Source organism: Anopheles ziemanni, chromosome 2, assembly GCF_943734765.1.
Source record: "Anopheles ziemanni chromosome 2, idAnoZiCoDA_A2_x.2, whole genome shotgun sequence".
NCBI classification, from domain to species: Eukaryota; Metazoa; Arthropoda; class Insecta; order Diptera; family Culicidae; genus Anopheles; species Anopheles ziemanni.
Window position 1 is genome coordinate 40,096,437 of NC_080705.1, and position 26,967 is coordinate 40,123,403.

Here is a 26,967-nt window from a genome sequence, read left to right on the forward strand (position 1 = left end):
ATGTACAAATTTATGCTAACATTTATTGAGGAGTACTGACACTAACAAAAACAGATCGACCTTCATGCTCAGTAGTGGTAGGTGAGGCTGGGGGCATGGAAGCTAACAGTCGCCACATGTGCCGGAGCAAGAACCTTTGTAACCGGAACGGCGTATTTCGCAACGGGCACGGCAACCTTGGCAACGGGAGCAACGTAGTGAGCAACCGGGACAGCGACCTTGGCGACCGGGACGACGGTCTTCACCAGCTTGTGTCCAGTCAGAGGCTCACGACGGACGACGGCGTTGAAGCCGCTGTGCTCATCGGCGGTGTAGTCAACGACACGACGATATCCATCAGCATCGACCAGCGAGTACTGGCCCTTAACATCATCTCCATGGCGCTCCTCCTGCTGGCTCTTGACGTCTCCGGTATGATCATCGTGGACGGAGTACGAGAACTGGTACTCGGCCGGAGCCTCCAGCTCCACTTTCTTCACCAGCGTTGGCAGCAGCGCAGCCTGAGTGACACCAACAACGGCCAGGGCAAGGATCAACTGTAAAAATACAGCGCACGGTTATATTCCTGTTCTTTATCCCGCTCATGGAGTTGCTTTATCCGATGCATTTCTAATACTTACTTTGAACGCCATTTTACTATGCACGAGTTTGTGGGCTATTGGATTGGTAGGTTGCGTGCTGCGAAGCTTCTGTGGCTAACTGATGTGATTTCTACCGATTTCTAGTGCTTTTTATAGTTTGAACTCAGGTTTCTTGCACGCAACGTACCTAGATCATCCTACCACGCACCCTAGTAGCCTGAATCGCGTCAAGTTCAACTACTCCTGCGGTAAGCCGGTGGCAGCTAGTACCCGGCATGGATACTGCCACGCCATGGTACATAAAGTACTAGGGCACCAGAAACCGAACGCCCGAAAACCGGTGGCAGAAGAAATGCCTAATGTCCAAGTCCGTAGGTATTAGCTGTAATCGTGGCGTAAAATCAAAACCAAATCCATCCTAAATCTTGATGTAACGGACAAACCGGTTCGGCGCACGCTGCACGGTGTCAGACTAAATTACGATGCATTTGGGCCTGAGAAATAATCCACCTCGCACGATTTTACGCCGATCGGGGCAGCGGTAACTGAAAACTTACTGACAACTAATCAACCTTGCCTTGGTGCCGGGCACATACCAACGATGGACCGTGGTACGTTGCACCTACGCAAAACGACGCAATATCTGGTCCGAATCACCGAAAAACTCGTTTTCCCAACTGTACCCCTTCTATGCTGGAATGAAAACGCAAAATGATGTTAAAGGAGTCCGTGAGAGGGTGACACTTTTTTCGCATCACATCATATCCCGCCCGCTCACCAAACACTGTCAGTTGGGCTATTACTTATTAATTTGTCACCTTGCGGTACATGTCTTATTTGTCCCGTGCAAATAACGTCCACTCTCCTGCGGACATTCGCCCAACTGGCAGACCGGCATTCGTGTGCCCATGTCGGGATGATGTAAGGTACAATCGAGCTGACATTGGTATCATCAGCAGACCCCTTATTAGGCCCTGCCCAGCAATTGGAGACATTGCAATTTCTTTAGACAGGCGATCCAAATGAACCCACCCGCGTTCTTACAAAACAAAGATTGCAAAGTCCGCGAAACAGACTTTTGCTTCAGGTTGACGCCTCGAGGCTGGCGAAACTCACATGTTGACAATCAAAAGTAATCACAAGATGCTAAACGACGTGATAATGACTTAATTTGAAGAAAAAAATGGCGCGTTTAAAAGTAAGCGTTTCGCTTAAAAGGGAGCACATAGGAAAAGTAAAAGGTTTTGCCTCCTCAAATTGTTTTTATTTTGCGATGTTTATGCATACATTCTGTTGAATATAATCAACTTGCGACAGATGATCTTTTTTATATGCCCACGTTTATTTCAAGCAAGTTGTTGTGCAAGTGGAAACCTTTTTAACTTTCACGCCTTTAGGTTGCATTCAACTAGATGAGAGGTCAGCAAACCTTACTGCAAATAGCACTTTATCCATTTAAAATATAGCTTTTACCATTGATTGCATATGGACCATGCCATAGTGAAAAGCTTTGGTGCGGTTTAACACGTTGCGTACCGCGTCACCCAAATATGGGTGACAGCAGTTTTAGTACAACACAGTTTTTGACCCATAAATAAATGAAAATGCAACATAAAAATTATTATAATATTTTATATAAATTTTTTGGGAGGCTAAGTTTTTGCTTGGCCTTCGAAAACAATCGGTTTAACAAATATTATAAACAAATTGTAATTTCAAAAATTGTACTAAAAAGTGTGCTAAAACGCTTGGTACGCAACGTGTTAAACATAAATTTAAACTTTGGATGTTTAGCGCTGCCATGAAGTAAGTCGAGCAAATACTTGGAACCAACACTGAATTATACTGTTTGCGATTTTCATATTTGTTAACAGCTATCGAGCTGTTCGCGCAAAATCGGTATTCACCTACAAGAACCAATGAACCCAAAACCCGTTTCATTTCATTCATAGCACCTGTAAGAAAAATCAACGCGATTTCTCAATCCACGATGAAATTTAGGTGTTTTGTATCTATGTTTTCAATTCTACGCATGCTTCCCACATTTTTAACGTAGTTAGTCTTTAAAAAAATTCATACTAAATTCTTAATTGATCATGAAACTATGAGAAACAAACAATCAAAATTCTTAATTGATTATGAGAAAAAAATAACAAACTATGAGAAATCATAACTCGCATTTTAAAAATTTGACGCGAACGTGAAATGAGCGAACAAAACCCACTTATTATACTTACCTAATGTACTGATAAAACTCATCAAATCATAAACATGAGATCGGACTACTCGGGCCACAACTGGGACACGGTGATACTAAACTTCCGACGACTGGTGTGGCTTAACCGTGTGAGAGACCTGCATCTGGCCCAGAAGGCTGTGCGCCTCAACACTTTTCTACTGCCAAGGTTATGCTCCGAAGCATCGGTATTCTGTGTACTGCAACTGGATTTGCAAGGTATCGAACATCATCTTTTGAAACGGCTCTGGAGGAATCCGCATACCTCTGGTGTATCTCGGATTACGAAGGGACCGGGATGAACTTGATCTGCACAGTCCCGGCATTACCTAGCCAGCACTCCTAGCAGATTGATACGTCGCCAAGCAAGGATACCTGCCTATTGGCGCTCAACACAGCAGCAGGACATTCAACGTACCCTTGCCTCTGGACTGTCATACAACAGGTCGCCTACATTGACGTGACATCGAAAACCAAGATGTCCATCCGATCCGTCCGTCGGATGATGGTCAGTAGACTACCTAACCCCAAGGTAGTGCAAAGAGCTCCAGCAATGCAATAGAAGTCTATATGATCCAAGATCGACAGCAGGAAGCTGTCTGCCAAACAAAGAACAACATTTTCCATGCTGGCACGAAGAAAGTTATCTCAAAGAGAACTATCTCTAAAAATAGGGAGAACCACACATCCCAAAGGTTTATTTTGTACGAAATTGCTACATGGTTAAAGCAAAGCTGTGCTCGTAATTAAATGATCGCTCAAACATAAAAAATAAAATTCAAATTGATTATTGATGGCCCTGTTAGCGGGCAACATTTTTATTTATATACAATTTTGGATAGCCGACTTTATCAGTTAGAAATATCGATATTGCAATGGGCAAACATATAATTCGGTAAAAAATAGAAGCATGATAATCAGAAATAATTTTTCATTCTCTATTTATTTCAACTAATAGGAAACAATTAACAGTCAAAGTTTGAACAGCTGTCGAAGTTAATAGTGGTACGAGGGGATGGCAACCTTGGCGATCGGGGCGGAGTACACCTTGGCGACCGGGACAGCGACCTTGGCGACCGGGACGACGGCCTTCACCACCTTGTGTCCGCTCAGAGGCTCACGGCGGACGACGGCGTTGAATCCGTTGTGCTCATCGGCGGTGTAGTCAACGACGCGTCGGTATCCATCAGCATCGATCAGGGTGTACTGTCCGACAACGTTGTCTCCATGACGCTCCTCCTGCTGGCTCTTGATATCTCCGGTGTGGTCATCGTGCACTTCGTAGTTGAAATGGTACTCGGCCGGGGCATCGGCGTACTCGACCTGCTTGTAGGCGACTGGCAGGACGGCGGCGCTGGCGACGGCGACGAGGGCGAACAGGGCGAAGTACTGCACGATGTAAAACGTTATTAATGGTATTACATGGAATAACAAAACATCCAGTTTTAAGTTATCAAACTTACTTTGAAAGCCATGGCTGCAAAAATGATGGATTGAACTTATTGGTGTTAAATCGAACAGTTGAATAGTTGATAGTTGAGTGATACATTTTCTCGGACAGGACACGAATATTTATAGTCCTTCATGGGTCAGTAAATGCTGCCATTACCAGTACATGGCCCGTTATCTCATGTACTTCGATAGGACACCGAAGGACCTCCCACACAGTATGTATTATTGTATCTCCCTACGCGCTGTATATATCCCCGCCAAGCACTATTTAGGTGCCGCATTCTACTTGCCAACAAATATTACATGCGACACACGCTGAGGCGTAGCCTACGAGCGTTCAAACGAACTGCTTTCCTCTTCCTCTTTGCTGATTTATTATTATATTTTTGCGTTTCTGATCGCAATTCCGTGCGAACGCCAACGAATGTAGCCGCCGTCGATTCCGCCGTTGATAAGTCACGTGTTGGTAAAGGGGTGTACCGAAAAGAGCCGCCACCAGTACGCCCCTAGGACAGTGCGTTCGTGGGTCCGTGTGCGGTTTGCTGTTCGCGCCAGGGTGGACAGGATGGGCGCGGGCGCAGCGAGGTTGGAGCGAATTGGTCGAATTTAAGTGGTTAAGATACGCGCGAAAATTAAATCACGTTGCACGTGACCCCCACGCGCCAACCAGAGCGCTGCCCAACCGGAGAGAACCCGCCCAAAATCAATCACACGTATACGATCGCGTATCAAAACGCGCTTGTAGAGCGCCTACTTGGTGAGTGCAGGCGTTGTAGTTAATTGAGAGCAAATGATCAAGGATACCGTTCTTTAATGGTGTGATACTGCAAACACGGTGGCGTGGTCACGCTGCCAGCATCAGTACCTGGCACGTACATTATGTAGAACAGAAATATGCAAAACGCTGTATAAAAGGAGCGAATCTAAAACGAATCAGCATCATTCGCAATCGATCGGTACCAACTGCCAGAATTATTCACAGCCTTCCGTAAGCTACCAGCGTACGCAGAAAAATGGCATTCAAAGTGAGTAGTAAAAATAAACACCTGACTGTGGAGAGCATCCCGACAACTTCTTATACCAAATTTCTTCGACAGTACTTCGCCCTCTTCGCCCTCGTCGCCGTCGCCAGCGCCGCCGTCCTGCCAGTCGCCTACAAGCAGGTCGAGTACGCCGATGCCCCGGCCGAGTACCATTTCAACTACGAAGTGCACGATGACCACACCGGAGATATCAAGAGCCAGCAGGAGGAGCGTCATGGAGACAACGTTGTCGGACAGTACACCCTGATCGATGCTGATGGATACCGACGCGTCGTTGACTACACCGCCGATGAGCACAACGGATTCAACGCCGTGGTTCGTCGTGAGCCTCTGAGCGGACACAAGCTGGTGAAGGCCGTCGTCCCGGTCGCCAAGGTCGCTGTCCCGGTCGCCAAGGTGTACTCCGCCCCGATCGCCAAGGTTGCCATCCCCTCGTACCACTATTAATTTCAACAGGCCGTTCCTAGATAATTTATTAGCACAATAAATAAATGAATTTAAAGAATATTCCACTTTTTATTCTAAACCACAGTAGAAAGACCACATTTTTGTGTGGGCAAAAACTATGTTTTTGTGAATTCAATCTTATCAGAGGATCTTTAGAAATATTTTCTGGTATTCAAATATGGCTATAACAAACCGTTGGTCTTTTAAAATAATTGTTTAACATTTAAAACCTTCAACCATCGTCATGATTATTTCGAATTTTGCTAAAATCACATTTTGCACTGTTGCTCAACGAATTTGTTGATTGCGATTGTTCTATAGTTTGTTGTGCATTGATGGTTATTCCGTACCCTTACGTTTCGTCTGGGTTGGTTAAGGAGTTTATATCGGATATCAAATAACAATAACTTGCTCAAAAGTTCCTCCACTTCAATAAACTTTCACTGCGCTAGAACGCCATCACTCAAACTCATCTACGCTTTTAGCTGCTGCTGCTGTCATTTTCTGTTATCTGCTTATATTGGCTCTTTTCAAGTATTTTAAACAACGTTCAACTTTGGAATTTTATTTTTTATTGATGTTTTATAGTCAACTATGGTCAGATTATCAACAGTTGAAAGGTGCTTTTTTTTCAACTGATATATTATTTTTGTTACTAAAACTTCTCATCACAGCGCTAGTTCGCAATTTATTGACTGTAACAACATTTTATTAATGACTTTGACTCCAGTATCGAGAAAGATTCGTAGCTAAGACTAACGAATCGAATTATTGAAATAATATATGGCGGTAAAGATTTCATAGGGACCCATGAATGCACTATGACATTTGTTTTATTACTTTTTTCGTTTGGTCGCAAATTTAGTAAGTCTTCCGTGGTACTCTTCAGCTTGTTCTAAATCAGAAATTTTAGTCAAAGAATCTAAACTAATGTTCTATACTTTAAAGCCGCTGTGATTTCTCTTACAATTTACGATTGGATTCCGATTCAGATTTGATTTCCAATTATTTCTATAAATTCAACAACATTATAATGTATTTGATTTGCAGGACCGTTGTGTGGTCACATTTAAAATCCCACTCAAATTGTTGAATCATTTGTTAAATTTGAATTGCGATGTGAAAAATAATTTGAATGAGTCTTTCCTGTTTCCCAATGCAATTTTTCACGAAACCGCACATAATTTGTCAAAATAACATACCACTTCCGTAAATTTTGAAATCTAGAATAACCATGGTATCTACATACTTATTTTCCAACGCAATTTAAAATCCCCTAAAATAGTGCCAACGCACAAAGTTGATGGGCACAATTGTAGGAAAATGTTATCTGAACAGCATTATTTATCCGCCAACATCGCTCCGTGTTCACAAGTTCAATGACGACACTATTGAAGAAATAAGGTAGAACGTGTCTTTTTATTGAATAACTGAAGTTTGAAAGCATCCGGTTAATTAGAAGAAATTGTACTGATAAGTAACATGATGCCTATAAATCCGCACTCAACGCTTAGTACTGGTAGCTCACGTTGCCACTCTTGAAGCTAGTGTGCGAGTGAGCATTGTGCTTCTCCTTCAGATGAACCACCGGCTTGAGGACATGCACCTGCGGCACGGCGTGATGCAGCTCCACATGGTGCACTGGTTCAACGTGGTGCACAGCTTCGACATGATGCACATGAGGCACGACATGATGTACCACCGGGGACACGGCAACCGTTTTCACGTAGTGCACCGCCGGGACGAGGTGAGTTTTCTTCGGCGCAGCAACCACCACATGGTGACCCTTCACAGGCTCACGGTGCACCTTGGCCACGAAGCCGGTGTGTTTGTCCGAGGAGTAGTCCACAACACGCCGATAGCCGTCCGCATCGACAAGAGAGTACTGGCCCGTTACTTTGTCACCGTGGCGTTCCTCGTGCTGGCTCTTGACATCGCCGGTGTGGTCATCGTGCACTTCGTAGGCGAAGTGATACTCGACCGGGCTGTGATGATCTTCGTAGTCGTGGTGATGAACTGGCAGAACAGCCGCATTAGCAACAGCCAAACCGACCAGCAGGACAATACAAATCTAGCAAATGATAGAATAACGTTTAGGTTAAAACTGATCTCATAGTTTCCTTTAACTTCTGCTCACTTTGGAGTGCATTTTAGATGTTTATTTGCTACGGAAATTTTTTCACGACTTTAGTACTCGAAAAACACGTCTGAGGGCTGTTGTCTCGAGTTGAATGACTGCCGATGAACTAATTCAATTGATTTTTATACCGTTGAAACTGTTGAGCAAATGCTCCACCCTCCACAAGTGATTCGATAAGGCTGAATTAATTCGGTGGATATACTCAAAGTTGGACACTACGCACATTACGCCACCCGGGTGACAAACGCTTGACACCAACGCTATTTCGGCGTTATCCTAAATATGTCCAACACCGGGACCACCGATGACAGACACCCAGAAAGACACGATCGTACGCAAAAGATACGGGACGGATTTTAATCCTGCTACCAACAACACGAGTAGCCTGCAACAAGTTTGGGGACTGTACCACCCATGCACACACGGTGTGAGAGACACAATTTACTGACCTCTAGACTTTAGACCTAGTTTGTACTTGTCTAGCTCGGCTGGATTGACACATCGATGACGTCCAATCACTCGGACACTGGTTGTATGTTGTAACCGAATATCAGCTTGACGACGTTTAAGAGCTATCAACATCCGATGAAGAAGTAATTACCGTCAATGAAGAGTTACAATTAGATGCAAGTGTTTTATAGTGGCTCTCTCGTCCTAGTATGGTATAAAATATCGCGATCGACGTTTACCTCGATCAGTCGTTCACCAAATCATCATAAGGATAGTCAGTGCCGCTCGTTTGTTGAACCAAAACTATCTACCCAAAATGTTCTATAATCTCCCATCAATATGTGCACTAGCTTTAACGTTCAATATTGAGCAGTTGTATGCTCTAAATAGCCCAACAGTAGATCCTAGTGAATACGCATTCCGGTATTCTGTCGACGATCGGGCTACAAATGACGTCAAATTCCACGAAGAGCGCAGGATAGGCAACACTGTTGCGGGAAAATATTCTTTTCTGGAACCAGATGGCTGCTGGCGCACAGTGATGTACACAGCGGATGAAGAGCATGGATTCAGAGCGAAAGTGACGCGTGGTTCCCAACCGGAACTGGATGTGCAGCCAGCCAGAGGCCGTGCAGATCACGAGTTAGGATGGCGCCGCCGCCGATTTCGAACACTTTGGTCCCAAAGAACAAGAAAAGCTGAAGGGTTTTTTAGAAATCTGTTCAATCCTACCAGTCAAAAACGCGAAACATAGTCAAATAAAAATATTAAGTTCTTAGAATGTTTTGATAAAAAAACAAGGAACTAAACTGTACAAGGAATTTAGACGCATGCAAAAACTAAACCTTTTTTCTTAATCCATGAAGATATCCGATAACCGCTAGCATTATTCAAATCGCTACATTAAATAAATAAATAAATAAATATATAAAAATATTAACAAGAGCTAAATGTCTCTAATCAATACATTAATTGATCCGTAATTTAGTTTCATAAGTAAATAAACTAGTTTAAGATTAATAGATATAAGTAGCAACAAATTAGTATGCAAAGTGTTAAAAAGGTGTTCAAGCAACAACCAGTCCATTACACAATCTTTAATCATCTCTGCAAGAGATGTAAGTTAATTTCTTAGCTGCCATCCTGTTAAGGAAAATCTCTACATGTGTAAATATTTTTATCATAATGAAGCTCCACTGAAGGGGGGTCCGCGACAGCCGAGCGGTAGCGCCGGTTAGAAAATCGGCCCATGAGCGCCGGGGCTCACCACCTCGACGGCGTGGGTTCGAATCCCAACCGAGACCGGACCCTTCCCCTGTACGAGAGGACTGATTATCCACGTACATATAGGGTAAAAAGTCTGGTAAGCCCTTAACGGGCAGGCATGACCAAGAGGTCGTTACGCCAAGAAGAAGAATGAAGCTCCAATTTCCTTTCAAATAAAAAAAATGGAATGTCAATGATGCTTGACGAAATGAAAGATGTCATAAGCATAGAAATAATAAGAAACCCCTAAATTTCGCGTTTGAATGTTCCAAACACCATTTTAATCGTTTAACCTAATACGCAAAATTATTTCGTCTTTTCATCAAATATCCGCACAATGATAATAAGATTCTTTAAAAAGAATATATTAAATACATATACACAAATGCAATTTATATTTGAGTTCTTTTGAAATTTTCAAATGTTCAAATGTCAATTTACTGTAGAAATGCAATTTGAAAGGAAAACGACAATTTGAAAAGTATATTTGTAGCCTTGTTTGTAAATATTTTATTAACTGTTTGTCTTCTAGATGGTTTGACATAATCTGTATTATTATTTCAATTTGTGAATCTTTTCGCATAATTGGGCAAAATTAAAAAGAAAACAGCAAGTGGTATTCTATTATATTAAATTTATCAATTTTTATCACAATTATAGGTTTTTCTTGCACAAATAATTTTTAAACAATTTATGATACGTTATGATTACGTAATCCCACAGAAACGGTGCAACAAACTGGCTTGTACTTCCGACAGTAATAATTATCCAACAATTTACAACCGTATCGTGAATGCAACCGTGCGCTCGCCTCTGACACCATGTACAATCCAACCTCAGCCGTCGCCCATTTCGTTGCCACCCGTCGTCCGATATCGTCGAACCTTTGATTTCCATTTCCACGAAAGGTTTACCGCTTGTCGTCTTACGAGCGTCACTTTCAAACCGGCCCTCGATGATCTTCACATTGAAACCAGTTTTCCGCCAGCCCAAATAGGAGTTTCACACCAGCGAAGCAACCGTTCGGAGCCGTTTCGGAATCGAGCATGCATTTCCTGATCCGTCACCCGTTTTCCTGGCCGCAACCAGTTGCCAAACTCCTTATTCAATCCCATCCCGGCGTAATATTGGTACATTTTTACGGGCGGTGATCGGTTAATGGAGATAAATGAAACTTCCAGCCCCTGTGCCTCTTCCGATCGGATGCTTGGTGACCACGGATGAACAGCAAGCGGCGCAGATCGTCCGCATATGGATGAAATGAATGATTCCCCGGCGAGCTGTTGGCTTTCACGAAAGAAAGTGAGCCGTACACTTTCGCAACTCAGCAGTATAAATAGCATCACAGGAAATGCAGTGAGCATCAGTGTTAGCTGGAAATTCAGAAAAGCAGTTGCAGCGAAATCAAAACCCTAGACACACACATTCACCATGTTCCTCAAGGTAAGGAAATTCAAACTAAATTAGTCCCTCGCTAGTTGCCATCATTAAGAACGTTTCGCTTTATGTTAGGTTGTAAGCTTCATTGGTGTTTTGGCTGCCGTCGGAGCCCAGAATCACTACGGTGCGCATAATGAAGTGCAACATGACGCCGGATATTACCATCACGACGAGGAGCACCACGGACCGGCGCATTACGAGTACCACTACGATGTGCACGACGAACATACCGGCGATGTGCACGGACAGCACGAGACCCGGAAAGACGACCACACGCACGGCGAGTACTACCTGATCGATGCCGATGGCCACAAGCGCACCGTCAAGTACAAGGTGGAAGGCAAGAGCGGCTTCATCGCGGAAGTGCATCGCGAGCCGGTCAAGGGTTTCCACGATGCTCCGGCACATCCGAATTTCCACCATAAGTTCGAGGATCAGTACTAGTGCTAGGGTCTTTCAATTCTTAGATCATAACTATATTAGTCAGTAGGACTTTATGTAAGCAATAAATTAAATGAAATGAAACACGTTTATTTGTTTCAAAACAGTCAAAAACAATAATCTTCAGTTGATGCAGCAAAACGTGATACCGATCTCGAAACTGAAACTTTTTATCATAGAAAAATATTGCTCATATTCCAAACTAAGTCGACCATCTAGTGACATACTTTCTTTAGCATACAACTAACACAAGAACGAATAACCTTCACGAACTAGCGCAAATACAGGATTCGAAATGGCTGTTCCGAGCCATTCAAAATTTGAAGGTACCTGGTGTAACCGGTTCAAAAGTTTAGTTTTTGCATTGTCTACCGAGTTATGGAGGGCCATTTCACCTGTGTATGTATATAAAGAAACGATTCAGTTTTGTCGTCACATCACAATCAATTGTCCCGTCGTTCAAGCAACTTAACCAGGGCTTATTCCTACTATCAAAAATGTATTCCAAGGTATTACTAAATGTTTTTCGTGTTGTTTTAAACTCTAACTAATGGATTGTTCACTCTCGACAGATTATTGTTGTCATTGCCATCATCGCCGCTGTGAGCGCGCAAAGCCACTATGGCCACCAAGAACACCACCAGCCTCAGCACTATCATCATGAGGAGGAGCACCATGGTCCCGTCCACTACGAATACCATTACGATGTGCACGATGACCATACCGGAGATGTGCACGGACAACGCGAGGCTCGTAAGGAGGACTCCACCCAGGGCGAGTACTACCTGATCGATGCCGATGGCCACAAGCGCACCGTCAAGTACCACGTCGAGGGAAAGAGCGGATTCATCGCCGAAGTCCACCGTGAACCCGTCAAGGGTTACCAAGCCCCTCAGCCCAAGCACTATCACGAGGTCCCCGCCCACCAGAACTATCATCATTAACGTAATGTTATTAGCAAAATGAATAAGTGATTTTAGAACAATTTTTGATAATATAAACATAATTAAAACGAAATCAATGAGCGATTGTTTAATAGCAAAGGAGATTAATATCCGAAAAATGAGAGTCCGTGTTAATGATAAATAACCACCGTTGTATTTTAAAATACTGGTAAATGCAATTCTTATTCCTTCAGTCTATAAGAACATTAAATTGTATGCATTTTGAATCAGATGGTTTACGGCAATTTGATATGTCAGGAAAGTTGTTATTATTTGTTAATCCTTTGGAAAAATGTCCTCCTTCAACCAACCATCTTCTCTTAACGATTATAATATGTATATGGACCGTCTATGAAAAAAATAAAAGAAAAACAAGTAATTAATGACTATTTTAGACGCATTAGCACTAATCTAATAATAGATAGTTTAAATTTCGAACATACCTATGACATTATGATAGGTGAGTGAATTAGTCTCTGCACCATAAAAAAAACGATTCGTCTTAACTAACGAGTGAGAAGACGAAAAGTAATAAGTAAATTGTTGGGAACGCTAGCTGGAGGAAAACAAAATTTAGGCGTTAATTCGTACTCTATTTTTATTGCGTCTACAGGTTTTACCCTAGCACGCCCTATTTATGCCTTCTACTCTGTGACGATGGTTAACCACAGCTGAGCTAAGCTAATGTTATTTATTGGGTTAGTTATCTTTTCTGAGCCTAATTGACATCTTACATGAGGAACAAAAGTGTTTCTAGCAACTAATGTTTTCTATGCGTTTTTTGTTTGTTCGCTACTTCACGACTGAACATATTTCTTTACTATGCCCTTTCTTTGTTAGAAAAGTACATCTGTTTATTTTTTTCACTCGTGTATTTTCAAACTGGTTTGGATAAATACTTTGTCTGGTTCCTATATACAATAAACTAACACTAGTTTAGATACTCGTATCGAAAAATGTTAAGTAACATTGGCACTAATACTAATACCCAGTCTATCAATAATGAAATTATGGTATTCGTATCGTAATTTAATTTTTCATTAAAAACCTACTGGAAAAAACAAGGTGAAAGCTTATATATGCAACCAAACTAGACAGGAACTATCTCAGACGATGAATCATTGAACGTATTTGAAAACATGAAAAATGAAAAAAAAAAACATTTTAAACTGCTGAAAAAAAAACTTATGCGTAACACCTTATACACAAAACAACCGTTTCATTGTATTACAATTGTTTAACCAATTCTCTCCACATAGGGAAATCCTTGGTATTGAACTTAACCTTTTTCTGACTCATCAACTACCGTTCAACTTGTTTTTGTTTACATGTTCCGGTTTTCTGAAACATGCCTGATTGACAATCCTTTCACAGCAAGTTGAGCTATCTGGTTCAACCAGTTGAAATATTGGAACCCATTCGAACGTATCTCCCTTCTTTCGAATTGTGGATTTCCACATTTTGGGTTTTCATTTTCTGCTAATTTGCTTATTCGAATTATTCCAAAACACGAAAGTCGTATATAAAGTAAGGAGTCACTGTGTTTTCTCCATCAGAAACAATAGCGTCATCGTCCAAGCAACACAGCTTACAAGCGTGCAATTTATTATCTCAAAATGTTCTCTAAGGTACAGATTTAAGCCTGTCATTCTCTTAAACATGTTCTAACTGAATATTCTTTCCCACTTTTTCTGACCAGATCATTCTTGTTATTGCCGTCATCGCCGCCGTGAGCGCACAAAGTCACTATGGCCACCAAGAACACCACCAGCCTCAGCACTATCACCATGAGGAGGAGCACCATGGTCCCGTCCACTATGAATACCATTACGATGTGCACGATGACCACACCGGAGATGTGCACGGACAGCGTGAGGCTCGTAAGGACGATGCTACCCAGGGCGAGTACTACCTGATCGATGCCGATGGCCACAAGCGCACCGTCAAGTACCACGTCGAGGGAAAGAGCGGATTCATCGCCGAAGTCCACCGTGAACCCGTCAAGGGTTACCAAGCCCCTCAGCCCAAGCACTATCACGAGGTCCCCGCCCACCAGAACTATCATCATTAACGTAATGTTATTAGCAAAATGAATAAGTGATTGTAGAACAATTTTTATATAAAAAATATAAAGTTAATGAAATCGAAATCAGTGAGCAATTGGTTAATAGTTTGAGAAATTTATTTCCGAAACAGGTTAGGCTACTACCAAAAATAATCTCGACCGTGTTTTAAAAAATGTCGTTGATGCTTTTTTGAATTGTGTGAACCAAATGAAGGATAATATGTGTGCCTCGTGATATAACGGAAAACATTTTTTATTCGAATATCTTGCCAAATTAAAAATGTCACCTTCCAGGAAAATCTTGTTTAGCTTATTTTATTTTATTTAGTGTTATTTAAATACTGAGTTCCATACTCACAATGTTGGCTCCCAATAGGGGTTATTAAAGCGTAATGAATTCCTCGAAAGAGCTGTAAATAATTAATGCACTGTTCGTTGGAAACCGATCCTAAAGAAGGCTCCGGGCTTAAGATCTTCCGTACAGGCACACAAATTTCACAAATCAGCCAGTAAGTCAGGACAGTCAACAAATTATATTGTGCACACATAAATATTGACCAGTGTCTCCAAACCAAACAGAAGTAATCTCGTCTAGTAGGAGAGTCAGGGCTGAAGGTTGGATCATAGTAAACGTTTAAACATCACTGTTGGAAACGATTCGGTCCAACGAAGCTAGCCGAACATAAACGTCGCCGCGACGGCGATGTTTTTAGGAAATATAAAAAGGATGGAAGGATGCGCCTTCGGTCTCTTTTTCAATACGGAAAACGGAAAAGCCAGACGATTTTTTGGCACAACGAAAACACAATACGAAGATTTAGTGTAAAATAAAGTTGTTAAATATAAGGCAAAGAAAGCTGGTTGTCTTTCCTTTAATTCCGTCAATTAGAGCGCTGTTAAAGACCATCTGTCTTTAACAATCACACTTATCACTTTCTTTTATTAGCAGTTCAGATAAACACCTATGTTGGAAACTATTTCGCTACGGGGAACAGGAAGACCTCTTGTTGTTATTGACATTTTACGGGCATGCAGTTTTGAGAGCGCTATACGATGAAACTGTCAAGGCATGCCTGGAGATGCTCCCAGGACTAAATTGTCAATGGAAGCAGAGGTGGATCTAGCTATAAGCGAACTGGGTCTCGAGCTTCTTCTTCTTCTTCTTGGCGTAACGACCCCTTGGTCATGCCTGCCCGTTAAGGGCTTACCAGACTTTTTACCCTATATGTACGTGGATAATCAGTCCTCTCGTACAGGGGAGGGTCCGGTCTCGCTTGGGATTCGAACCCACGCCGTCGAGGTGGTGAGCCCCGGCGCTCATGGGCCGATTTTCTAACCGGCGCTACTGTCTCGAGCTTAAAGGGGCCTAAAAATCTAAGAAACCCTCGTTATTAATTGTCACTTGTTTGTCATTGTCATATGACCTCTTGTTTTGCTCTTGTTAGACAATTGTACGTACCTTTGGTTGAATATTAATTCATCAAATAATGCCCCAGTGCGTCTTATAGAAAAATAAATCTTTTTATTCTTAATATTTCACGAAAACTAATATCATGCTTTTGAACGGTTTTAACGTAAGGTCGTTTAGATTACTTTCTAATAATCTAAACGACCTTACGTTAAAACCGTTATACACTGTACTCGCCAGGGAGGAAACAAATTTCGACACACACATTGATGCACGCTCAAATATACGAAACTTGAAAAAACAAAACAGGATACCATTGTAGAGCAAAGCATTACGTTTTGTGTAATTAAAACTGATCATTCTACTGCACTAATATCGGACTTTCATTTCTCGGGAAATAAACAAACTCTTGGCATTGAACTAAATCACGTTTTGGTTCCATCATTTTCACTATCGTTTAACTTGGTTTTGGTTTATTTTGTTCCCCTTTATTCCAATATGCAATATATCTGATTCGCAATCCTTTCACTGCATATAGAGCGATCTGGATCAACCGGTTGTAATATTGGCGCCCATTCGACCATATCTCCCTTCCTTTGAATTTTGTATTTCTTTATCTTCTGTTTTGCTTTCTCTGCCAATTTTCTCATTCTACCTATTCCAAAACACCCTCATATATAAAGAAAGGAGTCACTGTGTTTTCTTCATCAGAAAGCATCAAACCTCCATTCGTGCAACACAGTTTACAAGCGTGCAATTTATTATCTCAAAATGTTCTCTAAGGTACAGATTTCTTCCAATTCTAAAACATGTTCTAACAGAATATTCTCAAACACCATTAAATGCTAACTGAATATTCTTTCTCACCAGATTATTGTCGTCCTTGCCGTCATCGCCGCCGTGAGCGCACAAAGTCACTATGGCCACCAAGAACACCACCAGCCTCAGCACTATCACCATGAGGAGGAGCACCATGGTCCCGTCCACTACGAATACCATTACGATGTGCACGATGACCACACCGGAGATGTGCACGGACAGCGCGAGGCTCGTAAGGAGGACTCCACCCAGGGCGAGTACTATCTGATCGATGCCGATGGCCACAAGCGCACCGTCAAGTACCACGTCGAGGGAAAGAGCGGATTCATCGCCGAAGTCCACCGTGAACCCATCAAGGGATACCAGGCTCCTCAGCCGCAGCATCACTACCAGCCCCAGCACCATCACGAGGCTCCTGCCCACCATAACTACCATCATTGAAGACGAACAACACTAAACTAAGCGATAGTAGGACAGTTTATGAAATATAACTATACGTTGTAAGATATTTGAATGTTTTAGTTCGTTGTAGTTTAATATTATGAAGATATTGATCTACGAACCGAAGCACGTATACAGAACAAGTTTGATAGCTTTATCCCTCAAATTGAATTTGTCGTTGCCAAAACAGTAAACCAACTCCTTTCAAAGTTTTGTTCGCACTTCCAGTTAAATCGCGAAACAAACATGTTTGATGTTGTTAGACATTTCAAGTCCACCAAGCTCGGTTAGTGTGATTTTTTAACCACTCTGTCACTAATGGAGAAATGTTAAACATTCATTTTGACGTCTGGTTCCAGCCACGGACCATGCTGCGGGACCTCAAAGTGCAACAGAAATGCGACTGAAGCGATGGACAGAAGGGAAAATGGATTAATCAATTCGATCTTGGGAACAGAAGGTCGCTTCACCTGAATATGTAGTTGAGAAAAAATAAGAAAAGATCGGTATTTTTATAAAAAAGTGTCAATACCGCATGACAGTGAATTATGCCGATCGATCATCAATATACCTAACAATCCTCACCCTCCCGATATCAGCACTTTACTACCAATCGGAAAAACTAACAAGCCTTAAACACAGAATATATTTTAAAAAATTAGACCAATCGAAGTAGTAGGTGATCGTGAAGGTCACAATAGAACTTAAAATCATACCAACATCCACAGAATTGTCGAATATGGCTAACGCTCCGCCTAACTGCGTGAGGTCACCTGAAAGGCCGTTGAATTAATCTTTTTATAGTACTAAACTAATGTTAATTTACATAAAAAATTACTTGGTTATCACCTATGAAAATGTGTTCGTTTTTTTGTGAATGTTACGTTTTTTTTCTCAAATCTTATGCGGTTTTATCGGTAATAAGCCCTTTTATTACGCTACAAGGGAGGCGCATGGTCGTTCACGCATATTAAAGGTTGTTTCAGACAAATGGTTGGTTGCATGGTTGGTTGGAAAATCGTTGGTTGGAAATGGTTAGTTGATATATTCCAGGGGATCGCAAAGTCGGACTTGCTGGTGGAATCCGGCCAGACAGCAGATTATATTCAGAACATTAAAAAATATTTACATTACTTACAAGAAAACCCAAGGAATTTATCTAAGAAAAAAATGAGCAAACAACAAATGGTAATGGATATTAACATTTATCTTCAGGACAACGGTTGGAAAGTTTATTTTAACGTTAAAAGCTATCTGTCAAAAACTAACTGTCTAAGGGTAGAAAATCTCTGACCCATTACGTAGTTCAAAACACAAGTTAATGTACATAATTGAAACCTATTTTGAATTGAAACTGCAATAAATACGTATTTTTGTATCATAAAAACAATCAATATTGATGATGTTATATCTAAAATATATAGGAAAATAAAAGTAAAACTCAAATCAAGATAGAAAAGCGTCATTTTCAATATCACTTCACAAAACATAAGCACTGCAGTATAAATTAAAAAATCCTTTTTTGGCAACCTGTCTCCTTTCTAAAAATGTGTGCTGACACCTGATCTATGCTGTAGGTATGTCTATTTTAGTATAAAAATTAATTGAAAATAATACGATATCTATCAGAAGAATTCTAAAACATACAGCTATATCAGTACGTGTTTGTTATCCGTCCAATATTTTGGCCCCAGCAAAAAGCGATATTAAACATTGGAACATGAAATTAAAACTTTACAACTTAATCATTTTATCATAAAAAAGTGATATAAAAATGACCAATGTCAAACAATAAAATTCCACGATACAGTGTTCTACGATATCATGATTAAACACTTTCTTTGGAATACTTTGAACTTTCTTTTTTTCTTTTTTTGACATTGGCCCTTGACATTGGCAGTTTTTATGTTTTATGTCGCAAAAAGTATCATAGGTATCTGAACAACTTTTGACAATGTTACATAACCAAGCCCATGTTCCTTTCACTAACACAGCAGCTGCCTACCGGTTCAACCGGTTGAATTCAACGACAAATGTACGGAACAGTTTTTGTTCGATTAAACGGATTACTTAATTTCTCTCAGGTATATAAAGAAAGGATTCAGTCTGCCTCTTTCATCAGAATTCATTCGTCAACCATTCAAACCACACAACTGCGGTACTGAAAATAAATAATTGTCTCAAAATGTCTTCCAAGGTATAGTTTGAAAAATTCTACTCTCTAAAACATGTACTAACTGAGTAATCTTAATCTCTATTCCTCACCAGATTATTGTTGTCCTTGCCGTCATCGCCGCCGTGAGTGCGCAAAGTCACTATGGCCACCAAGAACACCACCAGCCTCAGCACTATCACCATGAGGAAGAGCACCATGGTCCCGTCCACTACGAATACCATTACGATGTGCACGATGACCACACCGGAGATGTGCACGGACAGCGCGAGGCTCGTAAGGACGAATCCACCCAGGGCGAGTACTACCTGATCGATGCCGATGGCCACAAGCGCACCGTCAAGTACCACGTCGAAGGAAAGAGCGGATTCATTGCCGAAGTCCACCGTGAACCAGTCAAGGGATACCAGGCTCCTCAGCCGCAGCATCACTACCAGCCTCAGTATCATCACGAGGCTCCTGCCCACCATAACTACCATCATTAAAGCAATATTGTTGGCGATTAGAGAAAACTATCCCATATAGAAAAATTTTCAAATATACAAATAATTAATTTTAAACTCTATGACTCATCTTTTCTAGACAGTTTAGATTTCAAATTTTCCGAAAATAAATATAGCTATGCCAATAAAATTGCGAATACTAATGTCCTCAAGTAGAATAGATCCAATTTTGGAAAAAAGGGTTTTATTTGTCAAAAACTGAAGATTGATTATTAAGCTAATATTCTTAACAGGTTTTTACTGCTTACCTAAGGCATCACCTCGATAGCGTAATGTCGTATCCCAACCGAGAGTGGAACCCTAGTACAGAAGGATTGACTATTCGCGTACGCAGTGGGAACAAGATACATGATGGTAAAACCCAACTTCTCAATAAGAAATACAATTTAAAGAATATAAAACAATTTGTAACTTTCACTTGTAGCGCATCTTTGATTAAATGGTAACTGCTCCACCAGAAATTCTGTCAAAGAGGAAAACACATATTTTAGGCACACACAAAAATTTTAGAACGCGCTTAGTTGCTCCTCTAAAATGTTCTATTAACATGTCAACTGCCATGGCTATCATTTTTGATAGCCAGCTGTCATTAGTTCTAAAAAGTTTTTGCCCTATAAGTAAATGAAAATTCAACATAAAAAATGTAGCAATATTTAATATCAATACCTTGGGAAGCCAAGTTTCTGCTTAGCCGCAAAAACAGTTTGTTTAATAAATGATACAAAAGAATTTTACTAAAAAAGATGAACTAAAAAAGTGTGCAAAAAATGGTATGCCATGGCTATCATTTTTTATAGCCAATTGTCATTAGTTTTAAAAAGTGTGTGCACTATAAATAAATGAAAGTACAAAATAAAAGTTGAAGTAATGTTTAATATCAATTCTTTGGGAAGCTACGTCTTTGCTTAGGCTTCAAAAACCGTAGGTTTAATAAATGTTATAAACATATTTTATTAAAAACTATTGTACTAAGAAAGTGTGCTAAAAACACTTGGCAGTTAACGTGTTAAAGAGTAAAACACATATTTCAGGCGAACAAGAAAGTTTTATGACATGAAATGCAAGTAATGTTGACCATATTACCTTTCACGTTTCGATTTTTTTTATTCAACACCCTGGCACTTTTAGCGAACAGTGTAATAATTCAAAGCTATAACTATTGTGACAACCTGAGTGCACTGTGACCTTAGTAATGTTAGTAGTCTTGGGCAACTGAGCTACTAACTATACTAAAACGGAGGGACGAGCATCTAACGCGCTAGAGCGAGTTGCCCGAGCGCACCCTAGGACACGGAGCGGTGGAATGAAATCTGCGTGTCTCAGGGAGCACACTCTCTCTTCCTTAACACGTTGACTGCCTAGCGTTTTTAGCACACTTTTTAAGTACATCCTTTTTTTATAAAATTGTTTTATATTATTTATTAAATTAATGATTTTTGAAGACTAAGCAAAAATTTAGCTTCCCAAGGAATTGATATTAAATATTACTATAATTTTTATGTTGCATTTTCATTTATTTATGGGGCAAAATCTTTTTAGAACTAATGACAGCTGGCTAACAAAATAGATAGCCGTGGCAGTCAACGTGTTAATGTGTTGCCCAAACGATCGGTCAAAACCGTGTCGCCTAAGTTCAATTATTCCTCTTAAGTAACAATAAAATAAAAAATAGCCATGGCAGTCAACTTGTTAAGGAAAATATGTGTTTTTGTCTGATTCGAAATTCACGACCGCAATGAAAAACAACTAAAACACATTGATTGTGAACGATTTGGAGACTAAGGCAAATAGCTATCTCAACAAAACTCAACATACACATTAATATTATTCCATTTACTCATTTTTATTCTACTCTAAAATCCTTGACATTGGACTTAATTTCTTCAGTTTCACTTTCGCTCATCCAGTTTTTGAGATAATTTTATTTTGTTGTTTTGTTTTTCTACAACACGCATTATACCTGACTGACAATCCTTTCACTACAATTAGAGCGATCTGGTTCAACCGGTTGAAATATTGAAACCCATTCGAACGTATCTCCCTTCTTTCGCGTTTTGAATTTTCACATCTTGGGTTCTCTTTTTCTGCCAATTTGATTATCCTCCCGTGTCCAATCCACCTCATATATAAAGAAAGGAGTCACTGTGTTTCCTTCATCAGAAACAATAGCTTCATCGTCCAAGCAACATAGTTCGCAAAAAAGTATTTTTATTTTCACAAAATGTATTTCAAGGTATAGCTTAAATACTTTCATTTTGTTAAGCATATTCTAACTGAAAACTTTCAATCACCAGATTATTGTTGTCATTGCCGTCATCGCCTCTGTGAGCGCGCAAAGTCACTATGGCCACCAAGAACACCACCAGCCTCAGCACTACCACCATGAGGAGGAGCACCATGGTCCCGTCCACTACGAATACCATTACGATGTGCACGATGACCACACCGGAGATGTGCACGGACAGCGCGAGGCTCGTAAGGAGGACTCCACCCAGGGCGAGTACTACCTGATCGATGCCGATGGCCACAAGCGCACCGTCAAGTACCACGTCGAAGGAAAGAGCGGATTCATTGCCGAAGTCCACCGTGAACCCATCAAGGGATACCAGGCTCCTCAGCCGCAGCATCACTACCAACCTCAGCACCACCACGAGGCTCCTGCTCACCATAACTACCATCATTAAAATCGTGTAGACTAAGGAAATTCTAGACCAATTTTAATAAAAATATAATCAATTCAAACAATGTTTGTGTATACTTATTTCATATGATTTAACAATATTTTAATGCATCCTCTTATTTTTTTTAGCCAAAATACAAGTAATTCGATTAAAACCCGTTTTTCTATTTGTATTGAATTGTGGTGCATTCGTAGGTACAGTGCTTATACAAAGTGCTTATACCGTGAGTAATTTTGAATATTACCATATCCAGCTCACTTAGCGGTTGGAGCATCGACAAAATAAAGCAGAAATGTTATTGACAGTACAGACTTTGCCTTTGATAAACAACAACACATTTAGAAGTTTGAACGCTAGAAAACCATAATACACATCTTCTTTTCACTTGTGAGCAATATGGAAATTACGCAATACTACTATTTATATTGGATTTTCGAAAGAGGTTATTGGAAGCATCGTCTGTTACAACGATTTTTATTATATGCTTTTTTTTTCAATACAAAAAGAATATACAAAATTTTTAAATGCATAAGAAAAGAATGAAACGAATTTGCTTCAATAATTTTGCGTTTCTAATGTAATAAATTAAATGTCCAACCATGCAGGAATTTTGACATCAAAATGCCAAATACACATTGACCATACTATTTTTCAAAAAATGTCCATGAAACCCTCATCAATCTTCAGCCGTACTTGATCTATAGATTGCAGAAGCTAAACGACATATTTAATGCGATGCAAATGGTAGAAGAATTGAATTAAAAAGTTTCTCTTTTGTTTTGAGAGAATGAGAATCTGATGTGTGTTTGAACATTGTACAAACGAGTGTTGTTACAAGAAGTATAAGTTAAGTGATGGTTTAATCAAAATTCCTCCATATATTTATTATAGTTATCTGCTTCAAATCACATGCGTCATCAGTGTGATGAGGTTATTTATTTACTTTTCTTACATTTAAATTACAGTTATAAAAAATAACATTAAACCACTGAAAACACAGCAATCACATTTCTTGAGTCGAGGGAAAACAAGTTGTAACCTTATTGTTTTCCAAGCCAATAAATGTTTAACGTTATCTTCAACCTGTAGAAAAATAAACCATAACACAGAAAGATTGTTATAAGCTTAACGCTTCCATATTATGCAAATTCAGAATGCGGATCGTGGGAAGCCACGTCAAGCTTGTTATTTTCTTTAAAAACTGGTAATGTCGAGTATTTTATTGTTTTTATCAGAAACAAGCGAACCCTACGATCTTTGCTTCGTCCAAAATTAATAATGCGCTAATTTTGAAACTCCAAAGCATTGGAACTCACAGGAAGCCCCTTATATTCGGTGATGTCGACACATACCAATAACAGATTCATATTTTAGACACGGCATATAACACAAGTCCAAAGAATGTTATAAAATTCTGCTAAACGATTCTTGACTTCGTCTTCATCTACAACACGATCAAACAATTTATATGAGTGCATCAGTTTTTAAAGCCAGCTAAAATTGCACGTGCAGTCAACCAATCATAGATTCGATACTATGCGTCAAAGTTCAAATAAACTTTTGTAATGAGTTCAATTTTCGATGAATCGTATTGCAAAATAGCATGGGGAATTTATTCATTTCTAATTCCTAGGTGTCCTAGTGCAGGAACACTCACGTTACAATTCACGATCCAGTACAGATCTAACTCGACAATTCTGATTTTCACTTATAATTTGTTAACTTTTCGTTTTCCCTACATTTGGTTTGGGCCAAAAGGAACAATTGATCCCACAACACCGTTTAGATTGAGTTTCTAAGTTTTAGTTGCAAATTGAATATTTGATTTTATTATATCGAAAAAAGCCGTTTTTACAATTCTTCCCATTTTTTCGATTTTCCTTAGGGAATTTCTCATTCATTTCTAACTCTTCCTTGAATAAAAAGGAACATCATTCCAAGACATCTTCAACATTGGCTCAGCCGTTTATGAGTATTTCCGTTACAAACAAACAAACAATAACTTTTATATTATTTTTCTCATGGAAAAAGCCCTGTTTCGAGTTTTCTGGTTTTCTTCCTTTTTGTTGGAAATTAAAAAAAAATGTTCATTCATATAAATCCTTAATTGAGTGAAAAAAACAAACCACCAGAAGACTTCGTTCGAATTAGTCCAGACGTTGTTCAGTAATCGTTTTATATGAAAAAGACCGTTTTTACAAATTTTCGAATTTTCTGACTTTTTCTTAGGAATTTTCAAATTTTCTTTTTTTTTCTAAATCTTTCTAACGTGAAAAGGAACAAATCATAGGAATATTGGTCGTAGCCGATTTTGAGTTTTAACATCACGAACAAACAAACATTCATTTGTATAGATATAGATAATTACATTTATGGGAAAAAACGTTTTTTCGAGCGTTTTTTATTTTCTTGATTTTCTTTAGAAATTTTCAAGTTTTTCATTTTTCTTAAACCTTAACTGAACCAAAAGACACAAATCACCAGAAGAATCACCGAATTACGTTGGGATAAGTTTAGTCGTTTTTCAGTTTTCGTTAAAGATGGTAAATTTTATTGTTTTTATAAGAAAAATAATCGTTTTCACGAATTTTCGAATTTTACGAATTTTTTTTTGGGAATTTTCAAATTCTCTTTTTTTATAAACCTTCGTTGGGTAAGGCAAGATGTCTTACGAGGACATCATCAAGATTAGTCCAGCCGGTTTTAAATTTTAGCATCAAACAGACAAACATTCATTTTTATAGATATAGATTAACGACAACTGGCACAGCTAAATTATATCGATAGTATTCCAGCAGTCTTTGCAGTGTGTTTTGCTAGTACAAGACACGCTCGACAATCCTTTCACTACAATTAGAGCGATCTGGTTCAACCGGTTGGAACATTCGGCTAACCAAGTCAAATCGACGCCCTACTTCCTTACATAGGATTTCTATCAGGTTACTTTCACAGGTGGTTAAACGATTTTCCTATATAAACAAATGATTCAGCCTTCGTTCATCAGCAGAATTCATTCGTTTATCATTCAAGCAACTCAGCTCCGGTAGTCCAAACAGTTTGATCTTCGCAAAATGTATTCCAAGGTATAGCTTAAATTCTTCCGTTTGGCTAAGCATATTCTAACTGAATATTCTTCCTTGCCAGATTATTGTTGTCCTTACCGTCATCGCCGCTGTGAGCGCACAAAGTCACTACGGCCACCAAGAACACCACCAGCCTCAGCACTATCACCATGAGGAGGAGCACCATGGTCCCGTCCACTATGAATACCATTACGATGTGCACGATGACCACACCGGAGATGTGCACGGACAGCGCGAGGCTCGTAAGGAGGACTCCACCCAGGGCGAGTACTATCTGATCGATGCCGATGGCCACAAGCGCACCGTCAAGTACCACGTCGAGGGAAAGAGCGGATTCATTGCCGAAGTCCACCGTGAGCCCATCAAGGGATACCAGGCTCCTCAGCCGCAGCATCACTACCAGCCCCAGCATCATCACGAGGCTCCTGCCCACCATAACTATCACCATTGACCACATATCATTGTTGATTAAGTTAGTAGGAAATACGTCGAAATATATTTTTTTATCTAACACGTTGGTTTTGTTTCCTGAACAAATTTATTGTTGAAAGTAGCTTAAGTCAGCCATAAGGGAAGTTGACTTGATAAATTAAAATTATAATTGATTTCCCAAGACGGATTATAATACAACTCCGGCATGATTATATCATGGTTCATTTCAATAATTACATTTTGTTGACCTACTTTAGTCCAACTTTATGAAACTCAACCGATACCGGACGTTTCTCTGTACGAGAAAACTGATCATCTATTGAAACAGAATAACAAAGTTTAGTAAGCCCTTAATTGGTAGACATGTCCGACGACGGTAGTTGTATTCTAGAGCAACGAAACGATAAACTACCGATAGATAACACGTTGAATTTTTAAAGTAATTATTTTATTTTATTTTTATTTTATTCATTTATTCGACAGACTGTGTAGCCCCCTCGAATTTTGGTACACGGTTGATTACAATTACGGTATAGTTACACGTTTCACGTCACAGATAAGGGATTATTAATGGCTGCGGGAGTTGCGGAGACGGTTGACAAACTGGGCACGTGTGATGCCCGGCTCGAAGAGATCACATATTGAGTTGAATTGGCGACACATGGTGATAAGCGGGGACAAACCTCCAAAACGTGTACGATGATCAGCTAAGGTGATCATGTCGCGTGAACGAAGTGCTCTGGTGGGGGCGTATAGGTTGATAGCAGAAAGCAGCTCAGGAGAATCGATGTTGCTGTTCAGCAGGTTCGCAATGAAGACGCATTGTGCCGTGCGATGTCGCTCGTCTAGGGTATCAAGGCCAAGTAAGGCGCACCGGGTGGTATAGTCTATTGCGTTCCAGTGGCGTAATGCATAACGGGTG

The 26,967-nt window shown here is 40.1% G+C and overlaps 10 protein-coding genes across 10 annotated transcripts; 8 read left to right on the forward strand and 2 right to left on the reverse strand.

The window, feature by feature from the left end:
• Positions 1-68: 68 nt before the first annotated feature.
• On the reverse strand, positions 69-4,292 carry LOC131293557 (pupal cuticle protein Edg-84A-like). Its single transcript, XM_058321634.1, has 4 exons — positions 4,281-4,292; positions 3,827-4,206; positions 621-636; positions 69-536 (listed from the first exon to the last, which is right to left on the reverse strand). Exons 1-4 carry the CDS (start codon positions 4,290-4,292, stop codon positions 69-71), a joined length of 876 nt encoding a protein of 291 aa, XP_058177617.1.
• Positions 4,293-5,282: 990 nt separating this feature from the next.
• On the forward strand, positions 5,283-5,759 carry LOC131288726 (cuticle protein-like). Its single transcript, XM_058317902.1, has 2 exons — positions 5,283-5,294; positions 5,367-5,759. The coding sequence occupies exons 1-2, from the start codon at positions 5,283-5,285 to the stop codon at positions 5,757-5,759; spliced, it is 405 nt and encodes a 134-aa protein (XP_058173885.1).
• A 1,510-nt stretch (positions 5,760-7,269) lies between these two features.
• On the reverse strand, positions 7,270-7,908 carry LOC131293558 (larval cuticle protein A2B-like). The gene is made up of 2 exons (XM_058321635.1): positions 7,897-7,908; positions 7,270-7,830 (listed from the first exon to the last, which is right to left on the reverse strand). Exons 1-2 carry the CDS (start codon positions 7,906-7,908, stop codon positions 7,270-7,272), a joined length of 573 nt encoding a protein of 190 aa, XP_058177618.1.
• Positions 7,909-11,046: 3,138 nt separating this feature from the next.
• LOC131281185 (cuticle protein 7-like) lies at positions 11,047-11,499 on the forward strand. The gene is made up of 2 exons (XM_058310445.1): positions 11,047-11,058; positions 11,128-11,499. Exons 1-2 carry the CDS (start codon positions 11,047-11,049, stop codon positions 11,497-11,499), a joined length of 384 nt encoding a protein of 127 aa, XP_058166428.1.
• A 494-nt stretch (positions 11,500-11,993) lies between these two features.
• On the forward strand, positions 11,994-12,440 carry LOC131281050 (larval cuticle protein A2B-like). The gene is made up of 2 exons (XM_058310302.1): positions 11,994-12,005; positions 12,069-12,440. Exons 1-2 carry the CDS (start codon positions 11,994-11,996, stop codon positions 12,438-12,440), a joined length of 384 nt encoding a protein of 127 aa, XP_058166285.1.
• A 1,616-nt stretch (positions 12,441-14,056) lies between these two features.
• Positions 14,057-14,511, forward strand: LOC131281111 (larval cuticle protein A2B-like). Its single transcript, XM_058310363.1, has 2 exons — positions 14,057-14,068; positions 14,140-14,511. Exons 1-2 carry the CDS (start codon positions 14,057-14,059, stop codon positions 14,509-14,511), a joined length of 384 nt encoding a protein of 127 aa, XP_058166346.1.
• Positions 14,512-16,684: 2,173 nt separating this feature from the next.
• LOC131281063 (larval cuticle protein A2B-like) lies at positions 16,685-17,173 on the forward strand. Its single transcript, XM_058310315.1, has 2 exons — positions 16,685-16,696; positions 16,784-17,173. The coding sequence occupies exons 1-2, from the start codon at positions 16,685-16,687 to the stop codon at positions 17,171-17,173; spliced, it is 402 nt and encodes a 133-aa protein (XP_058166298.1).
• Positions 17,174-17,419: 246 nt separating this feature from the next.
• On the forward strand, positions 17,420-19,831 carry LOC131293559 (histidine-rich glycoprotein-like). Its single transcript, XM_058321636.1, has 2 exons — positions 17,420-17,459; positions 19,416-19,831. Exons 1-2 carry the CDS (start codon positions 17,420-17,422, stop codon positions 19,829-19,831), a joined length of 456 nt encoding a protein of 151 aa, XP_058177619.1.
• Positions 19,832-22,137: 2,306 nt separating this feature from the next.
• On the forward strand, positions 22,138-22,533 carry LOC131281155 (larval cuticle protein A2B-like; the record flags this gene model as incomplete). The annotated part of the gene is made up of 1 exon (XM_058310415.1): positions 22,138-22,533. A coding segment is annotated over one exon (396 nt), but the record flags the coding sequence as incomplete, so codon positions are not given.
• Positions 22,534-25,601: 3,068 nt separating this feature from the next.
• LOC131281121 (larval cuticle protein A2B-like) lies at positions 25,602-26,064 on the forward strand. Its single transcript, XM_058310372.1, has 2 exons — positions 25,602-25,613; positions 25,675-26,064. The coding sequence occupies exons 1-2, from the start codon at positions 25,602-25,604 to the stop codon at positions 26,062-26,064; spliced, it is 402 nt and encodes a 133-aa protein (XP_058166355.1).
• Positions 26,065-26,967: the final 903 nt, after the last annotated feature.

What these genes read in the sequence shown, in the direction of transcription:
- LOC131293559 (XM_058321636.1), top strand. Translation starts at nt 17,420, where the DNA reads ATGTTTGATGTTGTTAGACATTTCAAGTCCACCAAGCTCG. An exon ending in TTTCAAGTCCACCAAGCTCG is followed by an intron (nt 17,460 to 19,415) that starts GTTAGTGTGATT and finishes GTACTAACTGAG; the next exon opens with TAATCTTAATCTCTATTCCT.